The sequence below is a fragment of the Athene noctua genome, chromosome 37 (assembly GCF_965140245.1).
Source record: "Athene noctua chromosome 37, bAthNoc1.hap1.1, whole genome shotgun sequence".
NCBI classification, from domain to species: domain Eukaryota; kingdom Metazoa; phylum Chordata; class Aves; order Strigiformes; family Strigidae; genus Athene; species Athene noctua.
The window spans coordinates 99,587-117,811 of record NC_134073.1 but is presented as its reverse complement, the minus strand read 5'-3'; the positions used below and the strand labels follow the sequence as shown (position 1 = coordinate 117,811).

General features: G+C 62.1%; 2 protein-coding genes across 2 annotated transcripts in view; both read right to left on the bottom strand.

The window, feature by feature from the left end:
* The window catches only part of SRCAP (Snf2 related CREBBP activator protein), a 57,080-nt gene extending 53,679 nt beyond the window's left edge, over nucleotides 1-3,401 (bottom strand). Inside the window, 3 exon segments of the mRNA XM_074930958.1 lie at nucleotides 1,154-1,332; nucleotides 1,423-1,496; nucleotides 3,168-3,401. The gene's annotated coding sequence lies outside the window, so the exon portion shown is untranslated.
* A 1,693-nt stretch (nucleotides 3,402-5,094) lies between these two features.
* On the bottom strand, nucleotides 5,095-18,206 carry PPP4C (protein phosphatase 4 catalytic subunit). Its single transcript, XM_074930957.1, has 9 exons — nucleotides 18,132-18,206; nucleotides 13,544-13,643; nucleotides 13,364-13,415; nucleotides 12,057-12,107; nucleotides 11,519-11,620; nucleotides 9,937-10,110; nucleotides 8,828-8,954; nucleotides 6,790-6,979; nucleotides 5,095-5,789 (listed from the first exon to the last, which is right to left on the bottom strand). Exons 2-9 carry the CDS (start codon nucleotides 13,639-13,641, stop codon nucleotides 5,660-5,662), a joined length of 924 nt encoding a protein of 307 aa, XP_074787058.1. The 5' UTR covers nucleotides 13,642-13,643; nucleotides 18,132-18,206; the 3' UTR covers nucleotides 5,095-5,659.
* Between the last annotated feature and the right edge of the window lie 19 nt (nucleotides 18,207-18,225).

Here is an 18,225-nt window from a genome sequence, read left to right as displayed (position 1 = left end):
TCTTGGGGGGTCTGTGGGGAGTTTGGGGGGGTCTTTGGGGGTGGGGGTGAGCCTTGGGGGGGTCTGCGGGGAGTTTGGGGGTGACACCAGTAAGTTTGGGGGGGGTTATAATGAGGCACGGATGAATTTGGGGGGCACAGATGTTTCTCAGGGGGGGCTTATGGGGATGGGGGGGCAGTTTGAGGAACCTATAAGGGGGGGGCTATAGCTGCACTGAAATTTGGGGGGGTCACTGGAAATTTGGGGGGCCTATGGGCAGTGTGGGGGAATCTGGGGGGGCTCTGGGGCTGTAGGTGGGTTCTAGAAGCTTGGGAGGTCACTTTGGGGGGGTTGCAGAGGTTTGGGGGGGTCACTTTGGGGGGTTCTAGAGGTTGGGGGGGGTCACTTTGGGGGGGTTACAGAGGTTTTGGGGGGGTCACAAAAAACAGGGGAGCACTTTGGGGGGGTTGCAGAGGTTTGGGGGGTCACTTGGGGGGGTTCTAGAGGTTGGGGGGGTCACTTTGGGGGCACAAAGATCAGGGGAGCACTTTGGGGGGTTGCAGGGGTTTGGGGGGGTCACTTTGGGGGGTTCTAGAGGTTGGGGGGGTCACTTTGGGGGCACAAAGATCAGGGGAGAACGTTGGGGGGGGTTGCAGGGGTTTGGGGGGTCACTTTGGGGGGTTCTAGAGGTTGGGGGGGGTCACTTTGGGGGCACAAAGATCAGGGGAGCATTTTGGGGTGGTTACAAAGGTTTGGGGGAGTCACTTTGGGGGGTTCTAGAGGTTGGGGGGGTCATTTTGGGGGGGTTACAGAGGTTTTGGGGGGGTCACAAAAAACAGGGGAGCACTTTGGGGGGGTTGCAGAGGTTTGGGGGGTCACTTGGGGGGGTTCTAGAGGTTGGGGGGGTCACTTTGGGGGCACAAAGATCAGGGGAGCACTTTGGGGGGTTGCAGAGGTTTGGGGGGTCACTTTGGGGGGGTTACAGAGGTCTTGGGGGTCACTTCGGGGGCACAAAGATCAGGGGAGCACATGGGGGGGTTCTAAGGTTTGGGGGGGGGTCTCTTTGGGGGTGCTAAGCCGCCGCCCCCCCCCCCCCAACTCCCAGGCCTCTGCGGAGGTTTAGGGGAGTCCCATCCGTTCCCCCCCCCCCCCCTCCCGTCCCCCATCCCCTCACCTGGGGGTGCAGCGGTGGGTGGGGGCGGGGTGGGGGGTGTGGGGGGGCCCCGGGGCCACCCGCCTGCCCCAGGGCATGCTGGGAAGGGGGGGCCTCATCCTGCGCCGGCGGCCGCCGGGCCGAGCCCTCGTCCAGCTCCTGGGCGCCCGGGCGGCCCAGCCTGCGCTCCGCCGAGCCGCCTGCAAGGGTGGGGGTGAGGGGGGGGGGGAGCACCCACGGGCGCTGGCCCCCCACCCCCCTCATAGCACCCGTGGGTGCTGTCACCCCACCTGTGTGCGCGGGGCCCTCCTCCTCCTCCTCACACTCCACTTCCACGGTGTCGGTGGCGCGGGGGGGGGCGTTCCTGGGGAGGGGGGGGGGAAAGGGAACGGGGAGTGGGTGGGTGAGCCCCCACCCATGGGTGCTGATCCCCACCCATGGGTGCTGCTCTCCCCTAAATGGAGGAGAGACCCCCTTCCCCCACCCCTGACCCCGGGTGCCCTCTGAACTTTGACCTGTGATGGGGGGGGGGGGGGACAAAACGACAATTGGGGGTCCCCAAGGCCCACGGAAGGACCCTCAGGGTGCCGCTATGGGTGCCCCGACACAGGACCCTCTGGGTGTCCCGCATGGGGGGTCCCTCGCCCCCACTGAGGGACCCTCAGGGTGCCCCGCTTTGGGGTGCCTCGTGTTGGGGGTCCCTCACCCCATAAGGACCCCCAAACCCACTTGGGTGCCCCCAAGCCCCATGGCGGGACCCTCAGGGTGCCCCTATGGGTGCCCCGAAACAGGACCCTCTGGGTGTCCCGCATGGGGGGTCCCTCGCCCCCACAGGGACCCCAAAACACACCCGGGGGTCCCCAACCCCACAGCGGGACCCTCAGGGTGCTCCTCACCCCCACAAGGTCCCCCAAACCTACTTGGGGGTCCCCAAGCGCCACGGTGGGACCCTCAGGGTGCACCTATGGGTGCCCCGTGTGGGAATACTTCACTCCAAGATGGGACCCTCAGGGTGCCCCGCTTTGGGGTGCCTCGTGTTGGGGGTCCCTCACCCCACAGGGCCCCCCAAAACCCACCTGGGTGTCCCCAAGTCTCATGGTGGGACCCTCAGGGCGCCCCAAAACAGGACCCCCTGGGTGTCCTGCATGAGGGGGTCCCTCACCCCCACAGGGTCCCCAAAACCCACCTGGGGGTCCCCAACTCCACAGTGGGACCCTCAGGGTGCCCCTCTTTGGGGGTCCCTCACCCCCACAGGGTCCCCAAAACCCACCTGGGGGTCCCCCAAGCGCCACAGCAGGACCCTGAGGGTGCCCCGCGTGGGGGTCCCTCACCTCAAAACGGGACCCCCTGGGTGCCCCGCGTGGGGGGTCCCTCACCCCCACAAGGACCCCAAAAGCCACTCTAGGACCCCCCCAAAACCCACAGAAGGACCCTCAGGGTGCCCCACTCTAGGGTGCCCCACACTGGGGGTCTGTCGCTCCTCTGCCCCATTGGGGGGGGTCCCCAAGCCCTATGGGGGGGTTCCCCAGTCCCCTCAGGGTGCCCCCCCCCCCCCCGGGGATCCCTCACCCCACACAACCACCCTATGGGTGCCCCCTTTCCCCCCCGCCCCCCAGCAAAACCCTTGGGGGTGCCCCCACATGGGGATTCCCCCCCCCCCCCAAAAAAAAAAAACAAACCAGCCCCCTTGGGGTGCCCCACACCGGCACCTTCACCCCACAGCGGAGTCCCCAAACCCCCCGAGCCGGCCCCTCGGGGTGCCCCACATTAGGGGAAGGGCGGAAAGGGGGGGGGTCCCTCACCCCACACCGGGAACCCCCCCCCTCGACCCCTCACCCCACAGCGGGTTCCCCCCGCCCTCACCTCACACCGGGGCCTTGGGGGTGCCCCACACCGGGGTCCTTCACCCCACAGCGGCCCTTCCCCCCCTTCCCGCCCTTTCCCGGGGGAGGGGGAGGGGAAGGAAGGTGGCGAGAAAAGAGAGGGAAGGGGAGAAGGGGGGGGGGGGGGGGGGTCGCCGCCGCTCTCCCGTTACCGATCGCTCCCGGCCGTTCCCGCCGCAGCCCCGGCACCTCACCGGGGGAGGAGGGAGGGAGCGGGGGGAGGGCGGGCGGAGGGACCCGGGGAGGCGCCTCCCGCTCCGCCTCCGCCGGCCTCAGCCCCGCCGCGGAGCCGCCGCCATCCGCCGCCGCAAAATGGCCGCCGCCCCCCCCTCTCCCCTCCCCCGGCCCCGCCGCCGTCTCCCCCTTTCCTTTCCCTCTCCCCCTCCCCACCCCCCCTTCTTCTCCTCCTCTTCCTCCTCCTCCTCCTCCTCGCTCCGCCGACCCCCCCCCCCGCCCGCTCCCCCCCCCCCCCCGCCGCCGCCCGGGGGGCTCACGGGAAATGGAGTCCGCCGCGCCGGAGCCAGCGGCAAAATGGCGGCGGCCGCCGCCGCGCGCGCTGCCGGCCGAGGGGGCGTGGCCGGGAGGAATCTCGCGAGACTTCGGCGCGGCGGGAGGGCGGGAAATCTCGCGAGATTTTGAACCCGGCACCACGCCGCCGCGCCCCCCCTCCCTCCCCGTTCCTTTTGCTCCGCCCCCTCCTGCGGGCGCGCCCCGAGATCTCGCGAGAGTTGGGAGAGGGGAGGGGGGGAGGGGGGAAGATGGCGGCGGGCGGCGCGTGGCGGGTGGACACGCCCCCCCCTTCCTAGGGACGTAGTGAGGGGCGGGGCTTGGGGGAAAGGGGCGGAGCTTGGGGAAAACGTAACGCGGGGAGGCTCCGCCTTCTCTTCACGCCGACCAATCAGCTGCGACGCCGAGGGGAGGGGTGGGGGGGGTGACGGAGCGCGCGCGCGCAACACGCGCACACGGACACACCCCCCCGTGTTCCCGGTAGTGACGTCACGGCCCGGGCACGTGGCGGCGAGGCGGCTTCGGGGCTGAGGGCGGCCATGTTGGCTCGGCCCCGGTGGCTCATGGGAGAGTGGCCATGTTGGGTCAACCCCAGGGGATTATGGGAGAGCGGCCATGTTGGGTCAAGCCAGGGGGAATCATGGGAAAGTTGCCATATAGGGTCAGGCCAGGGGATTGTGGGAAAGCGGCCATATTGGCTCAGCCCTGGAGGATCATGGGAGAGTGGTCAAGTTGGGTCGGCCCCAGAGGCTCATGGGAAGGTGGCAATGCTCGGTTAACCCCAGGGGATCATGGGAAAGTCACCATGTTGGGTCAAGCCAGGGGGATCATGGGAAAGCGGCCATGTTGGGTCAAGCCAGGGGGATCATGGGAAAGCCGCCATGTTGGGTCAAGCCAGGGGGATCATGGGAAAGCCGCCATGTTGGGTCAAGCCAGGGGGATCATGGGAAAGCCGCCATGTTGGGTCAAGCCAGGGGGATCATGGGAAAGCCGCCATGTTGGGTCAAGCCAGGGGGATCATGGGAAAGCCGCCATGTTGGGTCAAGCCAGGGGGATCATGGGAAAGCCGCCATGTTGGGTCAAGCCAGGGGGATCATGGGAAAGCCGCCATGTTGGGTCAAGCCAGGAGGAATCATGGGATAGTGGCCATATTGGGTCAGCCCTAGAGGCTCATGGGAGAGCAGCCATGTTGGGTCAGTCCAGTGGACCATGGGAGAGCAGCCATACTGGGTCAGCCCCAGAGAATCATGGGAAAGCCACCCTGTTAGATCAGCCTTGAGCAATCCTGAGAGGGCAGCCATCTTGGGTCAACCCCAGGGATTGATGGGAAGTCAGCCATGTTCAGTCCAGCCCCAGAGGCTCATGGGGAATCCCTGAGCTCAGACGGGCAGCCCGGCAGCTCCGGGGGGGCGTGGCCCGCCCATGGGGGCCCCACCCCCTACGTGTCCCCTAGAGGTGCCCCTATAGGCTCCCCTACACCCCATGTGACCCCCCTTGAGCATCCCCTACACCCCTCGTCCCCCCTGTCCCCTCTAGTGCCCCCCCCCCCCCGATATTTTACAACACTTCGGGCGGGTTTTGACGTTTTTTTTATCTAAAAAAGGAGCAGAAACGGCGTCGAAAAAAAATCCCCGTTTTTACCCCAAAACGCGCGTGGGGAGGGAAGGGCCACCCTGGGGGGCGGGGGGGCCATGGGGGGGTGGGTGGGGGGTGTGTGTGGAGCAGCAGGGAGAGCCCCAAAGATCACGGGGGGTGTCCCCAAATGTCACGAAGGCGTCCCCGAGAGTCACGGGGGTGTCCCCGAGGGTCACGTGATGTGCCTGAGGGTCACGTGATGTGCCTGAGGGTCACGTGGAGGGGACCAGGGTGTCCCCCAAGGGGAGACGAGGCCCCGTGGGGGGGTGGGGGGGTGGCTCTAGGTGCCCCCCCAGGGGACACGGGTGACACCGTGGTGGCATCCCCAAAGCTCCCCGGATGCCCCCACCAGCCACCGCCATCTTGGAGGGGACACCCCACGTCTCCCTCCCCGGGGACACGGTGGCCCCAGGGGACACGGGTGACCCGTTGGGGGACACGGGCGGGGCCGGGGGGGGGGGGGGGGGGGGGACAGGGGACACGGGGGGGGGATGTGGGGGTGTCACAGGAAGTAGTCGGCCACCGGCTTCTTGGAGGGGATCCCCCGCGTCTCCTGCGGCGCCGCCTCGAAGATGATAAATTCCTTCTGCAGGTGCTCGTCCAGCTCCAAGATGGCCGCCACGTTCCCACACCTGCGGGGCAGAGCGTGTGCTTAGCGTGTGCTTGGCGTGTGCGCGGGGACATGCCCGGGGGAGGGGCCTCAAGCCAACCCTGGGGTGGGGACGGTCCCCTTCAAGTGTCCCCGGGAGTCCCCTTTATGTGTCCCCCTGCCCTGTGTCTACTCGTTATGTGGCCTAACGTGTCCTTAGCATGTTGTTAGCGTGTGCTTAGCATGTGAGGTCACCCGGAGCAGCAGTTAGTGCCCAATCCCACAACAAAGACAAACCCATTAAAGAGTCATTTGGGGCCCACTTGGCTCCTCCCACCCTGTTTCCTCCCACCATGTGTCCCAGATTATCTTACCATGTACTTAGCATGTTTTTAGCATGTTGGTTCACATGTAGCAGCAACTGGTGGCCAATCCCATCATAAAGATGGTCCCATTGATAAGTCGGCTCTCCTCGCACTGGTGTCCCCCACCCCATGTCCATTCACCCCTCACCCCCCCACAGTTCAGTGTGCTCTTAGCATGTCCTTAGCATGTCCTAAGCATGCCCAGACCCGCCCATCAACCCCAAACCAACCAGACAAAGTGGACGCTCCCTTCCCAGCGCCACCAGCAGCCCCCCAGCGTGCTCCCAATCCCCAACTCCTCCCCTCACACCGCCTTAATTTGTGTGTGGTGGGTTCTTAGTATGTGCTTAGCATGTTCTTAGCATGTCCTTAGCATGTCAAAAGCTCCTCAACCCCAAACCAACCAGACAAGGCAGACGTTCCCTTCCCAAGTGCCACCAGCAGCTCCCAACCATGCTCCCAATTGCTGCCTCCTTTCCTCACATCTGCTTAGCGTGTGCTTGGCACGTTCTTAACATGTATTGTGTCGTTAACATGTCAAGACCCTCCCCCATCAGCCCCAAACCAACCAGACGAAGCAGACTCTCCCTTCCCAGCGCCACCAGCACACCCAGCGTGCCCCCAGTCCCCATCTCCTCCCCTCACATGCGCTTAGCGTGTGCTTAGCGTGTGGCTGACCTGTAGCAGTAGTTGGGGGCGGACCAGACGGTGAGGACGGTCTCATTGAAGTGCCACTTGTAGCCCTCCATGACGAGCTGGTGGGCGCGGCAGATCATGTCGATGTCGTTGGAGGCGTTGAACTGGGCCACCACGTCGCTGCCGAACAGGTACCCGGCCCCCCGCGGGGACACGCCCCAGCCCGTCGTGTCTGCCGACATGCCACACGCGTGTCAGCGGGCTGGGCGGGGCTTCCCTCAGGGAGGCAGGGGGTACGTATGCGTGTAGGGGCACACGCGGGGCGTATCAAGGCACGTGCGGGGCAGAGCGAGAGTTGAGAGTGAGAACATGCGATACACGTGTGACACGTGTCCACACGTGATGTGGAACACTGCGGTCAGGGGGTTACACACGTGTCCCACAGCCACGTGGGTCAGCCCAAGGTGGTTACGTAGGAAGACGTGACACACACACGTCACGCGCGCCCACACGCGACACACGAGTCACGCGCGCCCACACGCGACACACGAGTCACGCGCGCCCACACGCGACACACGAGTCACGCGCGCCCACACGTGACGTGAGTCACGCGCGCCCACACGTGACGTGAGTCACGCGCGCCCACACGCCACATGCGCCCACACGTGACACACGCAAGTCACGCACACCGACACGTCACACGCGCCCACACTTGACACACGTGTGTCGTGCCGTCACACATGACGTATACGTGTCACATGCCCACACATGTCCCATACATGTGTCACATGTGACCCCGTAACCCACACGTGTCACGTGTACCCACCCATAATCCATACATATGCCACATGACACATGTTAAGACTCATGCGTCAGACGTAACCAAACTTGACCCCTGTCACATGCACCACGCGTGCCCCATACAGGTCACATGTGCCCCATGTATCACATGCACACACACGACCCCTACATGCGACCTTTATGTACGTCACGTGCACCCACATGACTCATACATGTCATGTGCCCATACGTGACCCACACATGTGACACAGCCCATAAGGGTCACACGTACCTACACGCCTCACGTCATGTGACCCATACGTGTGTCATGCATCCACACGTGACTCGTGTCATGTGCGCCCATGCGATTAATGTGTCACACATCCACACAATCCATCCACACGCACCCACACGTGACGCACATGTCACATGCCCACACGTGACCCATACGTGTGTCATACACACCTCCACGACCCATATACATGTCAGGCGTGATCACATGTGGGTCACACGCACCCATACATGCCCCAGGTGTCACATGACCCACACATGTGCCACATGTGCCCACATGTGACCCGTACATGAGCCATATGCGTCACACACACCCCATGTAACCCACACGTTGCACATGCCCCAACATGACCCATACATCACGTGACACGTATGTGCGTTACAGGTGCCCACACAGGACCCATGCATGTCATATACCCCCAACATGTGCCCCATGTGTCACGTGTGCCCACACATGCCCCATGCATCACACAGCCACATGTCTCATGTGTCACATGACCCCTACACGTCACATGTGCCCACACGTGATCCATATGTGTGTCGCGCCCACACACATCACACGGAGCAGCCCAATGAGGCCACAGGGTTACACGTGTCACACGCAACGGCCTGGCGCGGCAGGGGAGTCACATGCATGTCACCTGAAGCCCCACAGGAGCCGTTGGGAGAACATGTGACCAACACGTGTGTCATACATGTCCACATGTCACACAGGGAAGCCTGATGGGGCTGTGGGGTCACACGCGTGTCACACAGACCATGCTGGGGCATCACATGTGTGCCAGCTAGAGCCACGCCCCCCAGCCTGCCACCTCCACGCCACAACACACAACACACGCATGTCACATGTGTCGCCCCGAGCAACAGACCCACCCTGAGGGCAGCGGGGAGGCCACAGGGCAGGACACAAGGATGTAACATGGGATAGGGCTGGCCTCACCCCACCCTAGTGGGTAGGACATGCCCCAACACGTCCCAACATGCCCCAACACGTGTGTAGGGGACCTACCCTCGGGGTCGGACCAGAGGAGGTCGCACATGGGGCCGTCATGGGGCACCTCCTGCTTGCGGTCGATGGTGCGGATCTGGTCAAGCGTCTGGATGGAGGGTGAGAGGCCCCCGTGCACACAGAAGATCTGTGGGGACACATGTGTGCTTAGCGTGTGGGAGGCGTGTGCGACCACACGGCCTCCCCCCCAACACTGGAAGGACCCCAGGGCAAAGATGACACACACACACCCCCCCCCAACGCAGCCGCTCTAAACACAACCCCAGGGGCCTCCTCGCACCTCCACATGTGCTTAGCATGTCCTTAGCATGTTCTAAGGTATCCCAGCATCCTCGTGACACCCTCCACGATACCAACGATGCTGAGAAAAGCCAAGCCACCAGCAGAGTCTCCTCCAGCGCAGCCCAAGGGCTCTCCCCACCCCTCTACGTGTGCTTAGCATGACTTTAGCATGTCCTTAACATGTCCTTAGCATGTTCTAACATATCCCAGCACCCTTGGGGCACCCTCCACGATACCAACGATGCTGAGAAAAGCCAAGCCACCAGCACAGTCCCCCCCAGCGCAGCCCAAGGGCTCTCCCCACCCCTCCATGTGTGCTTAGCATGACCTTCACGTGTCTTTAACATGTTCTAACATATCCCAGCACCCTCGTGGCACCATCAACAATGACAATGGTACCGAGAAAAGCCAAGCCACCAGCACAGTCCCCCCCAGCGCAGCCCAAGGGCTCTCCCCACCCCTCCACGTGTCCTTAGCATGACTTTAGCATGTCCTTAGCATGTTCTAACATATCCCAGCACCCTCGTGGCACCCGCCACGATACCAACAATACTGAGAAAAGCCAAGCCACCAGCACAGTCCCCTCCAGCGCAGCCCAAGGGCTCTCCCCACCCCTCCACGTGTGCTTAGCATGACCTTAGCGTGTCCTTAACATGTTCTTACATATCCGAGCACCCTCACTGTGCCGTCCACAACAACGACAAGGCTCCAGAGAGCAAAGCCACCGCCACAACTCCCTCACCCACCAGCCTCCACCCCCTCCCCGCGCCCCGGCGTGACCTTAGCGTGACCTTAGCGTGACCTTAGCGTGTGCGGGGCGCACCGACCTTGCCGTCGATGATGGCGGAGAGGCTGAGGTAGTCGAAGATCTCGGTGCAGTAGCGCCAGACGGTGACGGAGCCGTACTTGCGCAGGCACTCGTCGTAGAAGCCGTACACCTGCGTGATCTGCCGGCTCTCGTGGTTGCCCCGGATCAGCGTGATGCGGTCGGGGTATCGCACCTGCCGCGGGCGGGGGGCTGGGTAAGCCCCCCCGCCCCTTAGATTCCTTGGGGGGGGGCCCCCCCGGATGCTTTGGGACTCCCCAAAGATCTTGGGGAGACTTTAGGTACCTGCCTGGATGCCTGTGTGTGTGTGTGTCCGCCCCAAACCCCGAGATGCTTGGGGGACTCTCAAGGGTCCCCACCTGGACAGGTGGGGGCTCCCCAAATGCCTGGGGGGGGGTCACCCGTGGGCCCCCCCCCCCCCCCCCAATGCCTGGGTGGCCTCCGTGAGTCCCTGCCTGGATTCCTGGGGGTCCCCATCCCTCCAGAAACTGGGTGCCCCCCATGGGTCCCCACCTGGACACCTGAGCCCCCCCCCCCCAATGCCTGGGGGTCTCCCCATGGGCCCCCCCCCCCCCCCCCAATGCCTGGGGGTCTCCCCATGGCCCCCCCCCCCCCCCAAATGCCTGGGGGTCTCCCCATGGCCCCCCCCCCCCCCAAATGCCTGGGGGTCTCCCCATGGCCCCCCCCCCCCCCAAAATGCCTGGGGGTCTCCCCATGGCCCCCCCCCCCCCCCCCCAAATGCCTGGGGGTCTCCCCATGGGCTCCCCCCCCCCAAAATGCCTGGGGGTCTCCCCATGGGTCCTGTATGGATGCTTGGGGCCCCCCCCCCCCCCGACCTGGGTGACCCCCATGGGCCCCCCTAATGCCTGGGTGCCCCCCACCTTCACACCTGAGGGTCCCCCAAATGCCTGGGGGCCCCCAATGGGTCCCTGCCTGACGTGGGGGTGCCCCCCCCCCGAGCCTGGATGCCACTCAAGGGTCCCCACTTGAACACCTGGGGGCTCCCCAAATGCCTGGGGGGGGTCTCCCATGGGCCCCCACTTGGATATCTGGGGGCCCCCCCAGATGCCTGAGGACTCCCCACAGAGCCCGTGGGCCTCTCATAGGTCCCTGCCTGGCCAGCGGGGTGGCCCCCCCCCCCCCCGGAGATGCCTGGGGGCCCCCCAAATGCTGGGGGGGGGGGGGGTCTCCCCATAGGCCCCCCCAATGCCTGGGGGCCCCCCATGGGCCCCTGCCTGGATGCCTGGGGGCCTCCCTGAGATTCCTGGGGGCCCCCAAATGTGTGGGTGCCCCTCATGGGTCCTCACTTGGACACCTGGGGGCCCCCCCTCAGCCCCCGCCCCCCTACCCGACATCAAGGTCCCCCCATGGACCTCTGGGACATCTGGGGGTCCCCCCCCAAAATCTGGGGTGCCCATAGGTGCCCCCCCCCCCCGACTCCTGGGTCCCCCTTCACATACCTGCGTGCCCCCCCCCCCCCCCAGTCCTCCCACTAGCTGTCTGGGTCCCCCCCCCCCCAACATCTGCAGGGGGGGCCATGGGTGCCCCCCCCAGACCCTTGGGGCGCCCCCCCAGACCCCCACCTTGAGGGCCAAGAGCAGCAGGAAGGTCTCGACGCTGTAGAAGCCCCGATCCACGAAGTCCCCCATGAACAGGTAGTTGGTCTCGGGGACGTCCCCCCCGACCTGGGGGGGGGGCACAGGGGGTGCTTAGGGGGCAGGTGGGGGGGCATTTAGGGGGCAGGTGGGGGGCAATAAAGGGGCACGGGGCTGTTGGGGGGCAATAAAGGGGTATGAAAAGGTGGTTGGGGGGCACAAGGCACATTTAGAGGGCGGCTGGGGGGCAGCTGAGGAACAGTTGGGGGGGGGATGAGGGGGAGGGGGGCAGTTGGGGGGCAGTAAGGGGGCATGAAAAAGGGGGGGGCATATGGGGGGCACACGGGGCACTGCGGGGGCACTTGGGGGGCATGAAATAGTTGGGGGGCACGGGATGGTTGGGGGGCACGGGATGGTTGGGGGGCAATAAGAGGCGATGAAAAAGTGGGGGGGGGCACTTGGGGGGCAAAAAGAAGTAGTTGGGGGGCACTTGGGGGTCCGGGGGGGCACTTGGGGGGCAGCTCACCCTGAAGAGCTCCTTGAGGTCATAGAACTGCCCGTGGATGTCACCACACACCTGGGGGGGGGGGGGGGATTGGGGGTCAGAGCCCCCCAAGTGCCCCCCCCCGACCGCTAAATGCTGCCCAGCCCCCCATATCTGCTCCCCCAAACCCCCCAACTCCCCCCCCCCCCCACCCCCCATCAGCCCCACAGAGCCCCCCCAACTACCCCCCATCCTCACGTATCTGCCCCCCTGGACACCCCCCCCCCCGATGCCTTATACCCCCTCCAAACCCCCCAGCTGCCCCGCAGCCCCCCACATCTGCCCCCCTGACCCCCCCAAACCCCTCAAACTACCCCACAGCCCCCCACATCTGCCCCTCTGACCCCCCCCAACCCTCCCTGACCCCCCCAAACTACCCCGCAGCCCCCCACATCTGTCCTCCAGGACACCCCCCAACACCTCATAACCCCCCCCAGACCCCCCTAACTACCCCCCAGCCCCTGACATCTGCCCCCCCAACCCCCCCAATCCCCTCAAACTACCCCGCAGCCCCCCACATCTGCCCCCCTGCACCCCCTCCAACACCTCATAACCCCTCCCAGACCCCCCCAACCCCCCCACATCTGCCCCCGACCCCCCCCAACCACCCACATCTGTCCTCCAGGACCCCCCCAACACCTCATAACGCCCCCAGACCCCCCTAACTACCCCCCAGCCCCGGACATCTGCCCCCCCGACCCACCCAATCCCCCCAAACTACCCCGCAGCCCCCCACATCTGCCCCCCTGCACCCCCTCCAACACCTCATAACCCCCCCCAGACCCCCCAACCCCCCACATCTGCCCCCCTGACCCTCCCCAAACCCCTCGAACTACCCCGCAGCCCCCCACATCTGCCCCCCTGACCCCCCCCCAACCACCCACATCTGTCCTCCAGGGCCCCCCCAACACCTCATAACCCCCCCAGACCCCCCTAACTACCCCCCAGCCCCCCACATCTGCCCCCCTGACCCCCCCAAACTCCTCAAACTATCCCGCAGCACCCCACATCTGCCCCTCTGACCCCCCCCAACCCTCCCTGACCCCCCCAAACTACCCCGCAACCCCCCACATCTGCCCCCCTGACCCCCCCCAACCACCCACATCTGTCCTCCAGGACCCCCCCAACACCTCATAACCCCCCCAGACCCCCACATCTGCCCCCCTGACCCCCTCAAACTACTCCGCAGCCCCCCACATCTGCCCCTCTGACCCCCCCCAACCCTCCCTGACCCCCCCAAACTACCCCTCAGCCCCCCACATCTGCCCCCCCGGACCCCCCCAACTCACCGTGACGGGGGAATCGACCCTCTGGACGTTGCTCTCCTCCACCAAAATCTCCCTGGGAATAAAACAAAACGGGGAGGGGAGGGCACAACAATTACCCCCAAGAACAACTAATTAAGCTCTAAGGGGATCTAATTAGCCCGTAGAGGTGTTAATTACCCCCCCGGGGAAGGGATTAATTACCGGGCTTTGGCGCAAAGGGCCTTGACTTCGCTCTCCTTGATCAACTCGCAGCGGCGCAGCTGCTCGATCTGCCGGTCCAGGTCGCTCAGCTCCCCCATGGCTGGGGCACACCCCCACCAATTAGCCCCCCCTCAAGTCATTAACCCCCCCCTCAAGTCATTAACCCCCCCCACAAAGTAACTAACCCCCCCCCACAAAGTAACTAACCCCCCCCCACAAAGTAACTAACCCCCCCCACAAAGTAACTAACCCCCCCCACAAAGTAACTAACCCCCCAACACAAAGTCATTAACCCCCCCCTCAAAGTCATTAACCCCCCCCTCAAGTCATTATCCCCCCCACAAAGTCATTAACCCCCCCCACAAAGTCATTAACCCCCCCTCAAGTCATTAACCCCCCCCTCAAGTCATTAAACCCCCCCACAAAGTAATTAACCCCCCCACAAATCATTAAACCCCCCAAGTCATTAACCCCACCCCCAAAGTAATTAAACCCCCCCCAAAGTAATTAAACCCCCCCAAAGTAATTAAACCCCCCCAAAGTAATTAAACCCCCCCCAAAGTAATTAAACCCCCCCCCAAAGTAATTAAACCCCCCTCAAGTCATTAACCCCCCCTCAAAGTCATTAACCCCCCCCTCAAGTCATTAACCCCCCCTCAAGTCATTAACCCCCCCCACAAAGTCATTAACCCCCCCCACAAAGTCATTAACCCCCCCCACAAAGTCATTAACCCCCCCTCAAGTCATTAACCCCCCCCTCAAGTCATTTAACCCCCCCCTCAAGTCATTTAACCCCCCCCTCAAGTCATTTAACCCCCCCCACAAAGTAATTAACCCCCCCACAAAGTAATTAACCCCCCCACAAATCATTAAACCCCCCCTCAAGTCATTAACCCCACCCCCAAAGTAATTAACCCCCCCCAAAGTAATTAAACCCCCCCAAAGTAATTAAACCCCCCCCAAAGTAATTAAACCCCCCTCAAGTCATTAACCCGCCCTCAAGTCATTAACCCCCCCTCAAGTCATTAACCCCCCCTCAAGTCATTAACCCCCCCCTCAAGTCATTTAACCCCCCCCTCAAGTCATTTAACCCCCCCCACAAAGTAATTAACCCCCCCACAAAGTAATTAACCCCCCCACAAATCATTAAACCCCCCCTCAAGTCATTAACCCCACCCCCAAAGTAATTAACCCCCCCAAAGTAATTAAACCCCCCCAAAGTAATTAAACCCCCCCCAAAGTAATTAAACCCCCCACAAAGTAATTAAACCCCCCCACAAAGTAATTAACCCCCCCTCAAGTCATTAAACCCCCCCTCAAGTCATTAAACCCCCCCTCAAGTCATTAAACCCCCACCAATAATTAACCTACCAGTAACTAACCCCCCCACCAGCAATTAACCCCCCCACCAAGCAATTAACCCCCCCACCAAGCAATTAACCCCCCCACCAAGCAATTAACCCCCCCACCAAGCAATTAACCCCCCCACCAAGCAATTAACCCCCCCACCAAGCAATTAACCCCCCCACCAAGCAATTAACCCCCTTCAAATTAATTAATCTCTTCAGAATTAACCTTCCTCCGAAACAACCCCCTCAGAAATAATTAACCCCCCTCTAAAATAATTAATCCCTCTCCAGAAGTAATTAACCCCCCTCCAAAATAATTAAGCACTCAGAACTAATTAACCCCCCTCCAGAACCCCAAAATAATTAAGCCCCCCCAGAACTAATTAAGCCCCCCCAGAACTAATTAAGCCCCCCCCAGAACTAATTAAGCCCCCCCCAGAACTAATTAAGCCCCCCCCAGAACTAATTAAGCCCCCCCAGAACTAATTAAGCCCCCCCCAGAACTAATTAACCACTCAAAAGTAATTAATACTCCAGAACTAACCGCTCCAAAATAACTAACCCCCTCTCAGAAGTAATTAACCCCCACAAAATAATTAACCCCCTCAGAATTACCCCCCTTCAAATTAATTAACCCTCTCACAATTAAGCCCCCTCCAGAAATAATTAACTGCCCTCCAAAATTAATTAACCCCCGAAGTGATTAATTCCCTCCAGAAGTAACTACCCCCCTGAATTAACCCCCCCACAAATCATTAACACTCCAGAACTAATTAAGCCCCCCACGAAATAATTAACCCCTCTCCAGAAATAATTAACCTCTCTCAAGAACTAATTACCCCCTCAAGGTAATTAACTCCCTTCCAGAAGTAATTAATTCCTCCATAATAAACCTCTCCAAATAATTAACCCCCCCAAATAATTAATCCTGATCCAGAAGTAATTAGTTCCTCTCCAGAATTAACCCCCACCAGGATAATTAATTAACACCCCCCCCAACCAAGACTAATTAACCCCCCTCCAGGAGTAATTAACCCCCCTCCAGGAGTAATTAACCCCCCTCCAGGAGTAATTAACCCCCCTCCAGGAGTAATTAACCCCCCTCCAGGAGTAATTAACCCCCCTCCAGGAGTAATTAACCCCCCTCCAGGAGTAATTAACCCCCCTCCAGGAGTAATTAACCCCCCTCCAGGAGTAATTAAGCCCCCTCCAGGAGTAATTAAGCCCCCTCCAGGAGTAATTAAGCCCCCTCCAGGAGTAATTAAGCCCCCTCCAGGAGTAATTAAGCCCCCTCCAGGAGTAATTAACCCCCCTCCAGGAGTAATTAAGCCCCCTCCAGGAGTAATTAAGCCCCCTCCAGGAGTAATTAAGCCCCCTCCAGGAGTAATTAAGCCCCTCAGAATTAACTCAATCAGAATTAACCTCCCAAACTAATTAACTCCTCTCCAGAAGTAATTAACCCCCTTCAATTAAACACCCCAAAATAATTAACCACTCTCCAGAACTCATTAACTCTCTCCAACAGTAATTACCATCACTCCAAAAACAATTAACCCCCTCCACAGGCAATTAATCTGCTCCAGAAGTAATTAACGCCCCCCCCCCAAAGTAATTAACGCCCCCCCCCGAAGTAATTAACGCCCCCCCCCGAAGTAATTAACGCCCCCCCCCGAAGTAATTAACGCCCCCCCCCGAAGTAATTAACGCCCCCCCCCGAAGTAATTAACGCCCCCCCCCGAAGTAATTAACGCCCCCCCCCGAAGTAATTAACAGCCCCCCAGAAGTAATTAACAGCCCCCCAGAAGTAATTAACCCCCTCCAGAAGTAATTAACGCCCCCCCGAAGAAATTACCCCCCCCCCAATAATTAACGCCCCCCCGGAAGTAATTAACTCCCTCTCCAGCAGTAATTAACCCCCCTCCGCAATTAACCTCCCCCACAATTAATTAAGCCTCCTGCAGGAGTAATTAAGCCCCCTCCAGAACTAATTAACCCCCAGAATTAATTACACCCCCCCCCAATGAACCCTGCTCCACAAATATTCACCTCTCCTCCAGAATTAACCCCCCCAGCAGTAATTAACACCCCCCAAAATTAATTAACACCCCCCCCCCCCCCATCTAATTACCCCCTTTGGTCCCTCAAGGCCCCACACCTGCCCCAGGGGGTCCTCAAATGCCCCCCCCCCCCCCCCCCAAAAAAACCTGCCTCCGACACCCTGAGACCCCCCCCCCGAACTGACCCCCCCACCCCAAACCCCCTCCTGCACCCCTAAAAGCCCTCACACCCACCCCCTGCACCCCAAGAGCCCCCCCAGCCCCCATAACTGACCCCCCCACCCCAAAAACCGCCTCCTTCACCCCAAAACGCCCCCATAACCCCCCCCTGCACCCCAAGAGCCCCCCCAGAACTGACCCCCCACCCCAAACCCACCCCCCGCACCCCAAAAGCCCCCCCATAACCTCCCCAGCCCCCAGAACTGACCCCCCCACCCCAAAACCGCCCCCCGCACCCCTAAAACCCCCCCATAACCCCCCAAAACCCCCTCCTGCACCCCTAAAAGCCCCCACACCCACCCGCTGCACTCCAAGAGCCCCCCCAAACCCCCAGAACTGACCCCCCCACCCCAAACCCACTCCCTGCACCCCAAGAGCCCCCCCAACCCCCAGAACTGACCCCCCCACCACAAAAACCGCCTCCTTCACCCCAAAACCCCCCCATAACCCCCCAAAACTCCCTCCTGCACCCCAAGAGCCCCCCCAGAACTGACCCCCCCAGCCCAAACCCACCCCCTGCAGCCCAAGAGCCCCCCCAACCCCCCCAACCCCCAGAACTGACCCCCCCACCCCAAAAACCGCCTCCTTCACCCCAAAACCCCCCCATAACCCCCTCAGAACTGACCCCCCCACCCCAAACCCACTCCCTGCACCCCAAAAGCCACCCCAAACCCCCCCCAGCCCCCAGAACTGACCCCCCCACCCCAAAACCGCCCCCCGCACCCCTAAAACCCCCCCATAACCCCCCCAGCTTCCTGCACCCCCAAGAGCCCCCCCAGCCCCCAGAACTGACCCCCCCCACCCCAAAACCGCCTCCCGCACCCCTTAACCCCCCCCATAAGCGTCCCCCAACGCCGCCCCCTGCACCCCAAGAGCCCCCCCACGCCCATAACCGACCCCCCGCACCCCAAAACCCCCCCCCCCGTAAAAAAAATAAAATAATAATAATAGAATTCCCCTCACCGGCCGCGACCCTCCGCCGCCGCCGCTGCGCGTCACTTCCGGGCCGGCCCTTACCGGAAGCGGAAATGCGGCCGGGTTAAACCGGAAGTGACGC

Excerpts from the sequence above, each read along its gene's own strand:
- PPP4C (XM_074930957.1), bottom strand. The coding sequence starts at position 13,641 with ATGGGGGAGCTGAGCGACCTGGACCGGCAGATCGAGCAGCTGCGCCGC. Across the intron at positions 8,955-9,936 it reads CCGCCATCATCGACGGCAAG|ATCTTCTGTGTGCACGGGGG; the intron begins GTCGGTGCGCCC and ends GTGTCCCCACAG. Across the intron at positions 5,790-6,789 it reads GCCCCCAACTACTGCTACAG|GTGTGGGAACGTGGCGGCCA; the intron begins GTCAGCCACACG and ends TCTGCCCCGCAG.